This window comes from Benincasa hispida, chromosome 4, assembly GCF_009727055.1.
Source record: "Benincasa hispida cultivar B227 chromosome 4, ASM972705v1, whole genome shotgun sequence".
Lineage (NCBI taxonomy): Eukaryota > Viridiplantae > Streptophyta > Magnoliopsida > Cucurbitales > Cucurbitaceae > Benincasa > Benincasa hispida.
The window spans coordinates 34,032,458-34,038,566 of record NC_052352.1 but is presented as its reverse complement, the minus strand read 5'-3'; the positions used below and the strand labels follow the sequence as shown (position 1 = coordinate 34,038,566).

Sequence of the window (6,109 nt, the reverse complement as noted above, 5' to 3'; positions counted from 1 at the left end):
CAAGCTTGGACAACGTTTGAAAGATAGAAACAATTGTATTATTATTGTTATTATTATTGCATCAAGACTTATTTGTATTAAATAGTATAAACATTTGATACTTGTTCTTATGCATGTTACACATATATAGCTAAATTATATTTAAACTATGAAACAAAAGGAAAATCAAAATAATAAAGAAAAAAATATACAAAAAAACGATAAACGAGAATCAAGAACATTATGAAAACATTTATCAGACATGTTTTTGTTTCTAGTTTTTAAAAAACAAAAAAACATGGAACATGGAACAAGAATAAAAAACATTATGAAATAGAACCTTAATGTTTAAAGAGTCCTCTAGTAATGAATTCATATCTTTGGCTAAACTAGCATGATTTAAGAAGATGATAGACATCATTTAACAACAAATTGGTTCATCATCTTATTAATGATGTGTTTGGAATACATTTTCACGTGTTTAATTTAAAAAATAAGTCATTTTAGAAAAAAATGGAGTGTTTGGCAATCACTTGATATAATTTTTGAAGTATATTTTAAACTTTTTTTTAAAATCAAAACTGTTAAATAAAAATATTTTTTTCTTAAGTCAATCCAAACGGGTCTAAAATTGATGAGATATATAATATATATATATATATATATATATATATATGTGTGTGTGTGTGTGTGTGTGTGTGTGTGGTGGGGTTCAGTATAAAGTTCCAAAGATTCATATATATAATTTTTTTTTTTTGTAAAGTTGTACTATTTAAAATGTTTTGCACTAAAAAAAGTGTTAATTTTTTAAAAGAGATTAAACAAAAAATAAAAGATATATATATAATATATAATATATTATATGTTGGCCCAAAATATATTTATGGAAAAGATTATTTCATTGATATTAACTTATTTTAATAAACATTTTTCGGAGAAAATTGGATACTATAAACAATTTATTTAATTAATCTATTTAATACCGTTAAAACACATTAATCTAAAATTTAGGTTGTTGTGAAAAAGACTTTAATATTATATCAACACTTTAATAAATACAACATAAAAATTTTATAAATCAACAAAATTTAAATGACAATATGTGTTTCATTCATTAAATTACATTGGTTAAATATTCTTATCCCTAACTTACTTCATACAGGTAAGATCATTGAAAATCATACATATTAATTCTTTTATATAATTTTAATTCAAGTTTCAAACTACTTGATAGTTTATTTATACTTTATTAAAACATTGTTGAAATCTTAACCTAAATTTAAAAAGGTTAAAGCTATTTAAAAAAAGTTGAAGTACAATTTTTTGTATTAATTTAGAATTTGTTTAATTTTAATTTATATATTTTTTATATATTCAATTTCAACGTACCTTTAATAAATCCTAAATTTTATTTTTTGTTTTTTTAAAATAAAAAACTAGTTAAATAATAATAACAATTTTTTGCATGTAATAAATTATAATATATGAATTTGTTTCTAAAATCTATAATAAAAATGTTAATTCAAACTAAAAACTTGTTTTTTTTATAAAAAAATTAACAGCAAAATTGTTAAAAAAAAAAATTTAAGATTTATTAAGAATACATATTAAAATTGATAATCAATCGAAAAAAAAAAACTATAAACATATATATATATATATATATATTATTCGATAACCAAATTAATATTAAATATATTGAAGCCCGATGGATAAAGCGATCACGTTGCTAAAGTGGGACCCACTAAACTTTACCAACCAAACCCGTCTTATGGAGCGTATGAAATAGTGCAAAAGCCACGTGTCAAGATCTCTAGAAAAAGATCCAACGGCTAGCAAGAGCTTTCAACTAACCCATCGGCCTACCTACCCACATTTTGTTTATGTATATATAACCCAATTTCATTGATCCAAAATTAAGCGAAGTTCCTATCATTTAAACTTTCGCTTCCATATACAAATATATATATTTAAAAGAAAAAAAAATCAAATTCTCTAAAGTCTTCTCCTCCTTGGTTTTGACTTCTGAGTTTGGAGAAAACAATGGGATCCCAACAGGAAAATGGCAACCTTGGATGGGCGAAGAACCCCTCTTTATGTGGAGGCGTGGCGGCGTATTGGAACGACGCAGCGGGAGGGCTCGAAGGAAGTCATTTAGAGGAGTTTAAACGTATGGTGGTAGAATTTCGTCGCCCAATTGTGCAACTTGGGGGCGAGAGCCTCACGATAGCACATGTTGCTGCCATTGCTGCTCGTGGCTCTGATGTCATGGTAGAGCTTTCTGAGGAGGCTCGTCCTGCTGTGGAGGCAAGTAGTAGGTGGGTTTTTAAGAGCATAACTAATGGAACAGATAGTTATGGTGTTACGACTGGTTTTGGTTCTACATCGCATCGTAGGACTGACCAAGGAGAAACCCTTCAGAAAGAGCTCATTAGGTGAATTTCTCTATCTTAATTATGGATTAAATATGAATTAAATAGTTAAAATATTGATAATTTTCCTCAGGAACGGTTTTAATTCTCACCCTTTAACTTCAATGTGACAATAAATCTTTACGTGTCTATGGACAAGACATCAATTATTATCTTAGAGATTATGATAGTTTGAAGTTGACCTTGTTGAACTTTTATTTTTTGCAAATGTTATACCCATGTTTTATAATGAATAATTTTCAAGTAAATTGAAAATGAATAATCATTGTAGATGTGATTTTAATTTCCTTTAAATCTCTTGTTTTTTTTTTTTTTTTTGGGTTCATATCTAATTTTTTAATGTTTTGTTTTAGTTTATTAGTTGTTTTAGTCTATAATAATTTTGCATTAAAAAGATTTACTTTTTATGATTTTTTTATTTAAATTTTTATGATTTTTTAAATTTAATTCTATCGAGTAAGAAATTTAAATATCTAACTTTTTGATTGAGTCTACATGCACCGTGTCAATTACATTATGCTCATGTTGATAATTTATATTTTAATTAATCATATAATAATAACACTTCTTTATGTATCACATGTATATTCAAATACCTATTAATCTAAACATAACTAAAATTGAATGTCTGCAAATTTTAAAGAATAAACTAACATAAATACCAAAGCCCAATATAAAAAAATAAGATTTAAACCAACTTTTTTTTTAATAGAAAATTTAGACCTTAAACGAAATACAAAATTGGTATAGGTTGTTATTGATGATGAAGAAACACAGAGCAAATTTTATGAATAATTTTGAACTATTTGCAACATCTTTTGGTGGAATATTATTACTTCTTGAATGAATTTGGTTTCGTTATTTGATTTTTTTTTTTTTTTTTTTTTTTGTTATGTAATTAATCAATATGGCCATCACAAGTGGTTAAAACTTTATTTTTTAAGGAATTAGACAATAATATTCAATTGTCTAACTAAACAATCACTTGTATACTTTTTCATTAAATATATTTAAATGGATAATACTTCATTGTTAGCCAATAAAAAAATAGAAATAAATATTGTCGTTTCGACTCTTTTAAAAATGAAAATCATAGTCTAAAAGAAAGAAAAAAGATTAACAATTACTTTTATTTTTACAGATTTTTTAACACATAAATCATTAATGAAATAAATGTTATCTTTTCTATACAAGAGCAGCTAAAAAGGGTTACAAGTCATTTTCAACCAACAAATGTTCTTACCATTACTTATTCCTAGATTAACAATTTCTATAATTTACTCAAACTTGCACAAAAATAATATGATTTGTTTTTCTTAATTTTCCCTTCTTTTCAGAAAAGGTAAAAAGTTGGCTTTTGGTTGGTCAAGTTATTGGTCCTTAAATTTTTGTATAGTTATATTTAATTGGTAAGACGTCTAAGATGTATAAATTTTCAATATCGTTCCAATAAGTTCATGAATGTTAAAAAAAATATAACTAAATCAACATATTACTAACTTTAATTAATTTTGGGTGATTTAATTTTATGTGGAACAGATTCTTAAATGCTGGAATCTTTGGAAATGATCTAAATTCTTGCCATACATTACCACAACAAGCCACTAGGGCTGCCATGGTGGTGAGAATCAACACACTTTTGCAAGGCTATTCTGGCATTAGGTTTGAAATTTTGGAAGCCATAGCCAAATTACTCAACCACAATATAACTCCATGTCTCCCTCTTAGAGGCACCATCACAGCTTCTGGTGACCTAGTTCCTCTCTCATACATTGCTGGACTTTTGATTGGTAGGCCTAATTCTAAGGCGATTGGGCCCAATGGTGAATCTCTTAACCCAATTGAGGCATTTCATCTAGCTGAGATTGGTGGTGGCTTCTTTAGCTTGCAGCCTAAAGAAGGCCTTGCTCTTGTCAATGGCACTGCAGTTGGGTCAGGCTTGGCTTCTATGGTTCTATTTGAAGCTAACTTTCTTGTTATCTTTTCTGAGATCTTGTCAGCAATTTTTGTTGAAGTTATGCAAGGAAAACCTGAGTTTACAGATCATTTGACTCATAAGTTAAAGCACCATCCTGGTCAGATTGAAGCGGCTGCAATTATGGAACATATATTAGATGGGAGTTCTTACGTCAAGACTGCTAAGAAATTACACGAAATTGACCCACTTCAAAAACCTAAACAAGATCGATATGCTCTTAGAACATCTCCACAATGGCTCGGTCCTCAAATTGAAGTCATTAGATACTCCACCAAAATGATTGAACGTGAGATTAATTCAGTGAACGATAACCCATTGATTGACGTGTCGAGAAACAAGGCTTTGCATGGAGGGAATTTCCAAGGCACTCCCATTGGTGTCTCCATGGATAACACTCGTTTAGCTATTGCTTCTATTGGTAAACTCATGTTTGCACAATTTTCAGAACTTGTGAATGACTTTTACAATAATGGGTTGCCTTCAAATCTCTCTGCTAGTAGAAACCCAAGTTTGGATTACGGTTTTAAAGGTGCTGAGATTGCAATGGCTTCATATTGCTCCGAGCTTCAATACTTAGCAAATCCAGTAACCAATCATGTCCAAAGCGCCGAACAACATAATCAAGACATAAATTCATTGGGGTTGATATCATCGAGAAAGACAGCTGAGGCTATTGAGATTTTGAAGCTTATGTCCACAACTTACTTGGTGGCATTGTGCCAAGCTATTGATTTAAGACATATGGAGGAGAATTTAAAGAAAACAGTAAAAAATATTATCAGCCAAGTGGCAAAAAAGATCCTTGTGTTTCACTTTAATGGCGATCTCCATCCAATTAGGTATAGTGAAAAAGATTTGCTTCAAGTCGTGGATAGAGAACATATTTTTGCCTACATCGATGACACTTGTAGTGCATCATATCCATTGATGCAAAAGCTAAGACAAGTGTTGGTGGATCATGCCCTAAAAATTGGTGAAAAAGAAAGCAACCCAAGTGCTTCAATCTTTCAAAAGATTACAGCTTTTGAAGATGAATTAAAAGCACTTTTACCTAAAGAAGTGGAAAATGCAAGAATAGAAGTGGAAAAAGGGAGTCCTGCCATTGACAACCAAATTAAAGAATGTAGATCCTATCCATTGTACAAGTTTGTTAGAGAAACATTGGGGACTCGATTGTTGACTGGTGAGAAGAATGTATCGCCTGGAGAAGAATTCGATGTGGTTTTTTCAGCCATTTCTACTGGAAAATTGATAGATCCAATGCTTGAGTGTTTGAAGGATTGGAATGGTGCACCACTTCCTCTTAGTTAGAGTGTGTTATTTTCTGTCATATCTGTATGGGGACACACATTACCTTTTAAAAACCATTAATTTTTCAATGTGTACATTTAAAATTTCTTATGCCTAATAATGTATTAGACATTAGTAGATATGTATTGAATTTTGACTCATATTCTCTTTATCCCACTCAAATTTTTCAAGCAAAAAGATTGATAATTTAAAAATACTCGATTGAACAAAAAAACACAATCCTTTCATAAAATAATTAAGGATTGTTTCATAAAGACTAAAAATATGTTTTGATTCCCAATGTTCTGAATTTCTTTTTCCAATTCAATTCTTATAATTTAATCAGTTTCAATTTAGTTAACTGTGTGTCAACAATTTATAATTATATTACGTGACATTTAAGATATGTTATTGAAGGGAATTGAATCCC

General features: G+C 29.0%; 1 protein-coding gene across 1 annotated transcript; it reads left to right on the top strand.

The window, feature by feature from the left end:
* Positions 1 to 1,910: 1,910 nt before the first annotated feature.
* On the top strand, positions 1,911 to 5,851 carry LOC120074945 (phenylalanine ammonia-lyase G4-like). Its single transcript, XM_039028055.1, has 2 exons — positions 1,911 to 2,414; positions 3,951 to 5,851. Exons 1-2 carry the CDS (start codon positions 2,023 to 2,025, stop codon positions 5,698 to 5,700), a joined length of 2,142 nt encoding a protein of 713 aa, XP_038883983.1. The 5' UTR covers positions 1,911 to 2,022; the 3' UTR covers positions 5,701 to 5,851.
* Positions 5,852 to 6,109: the final 258 nt, after the last annotated feature.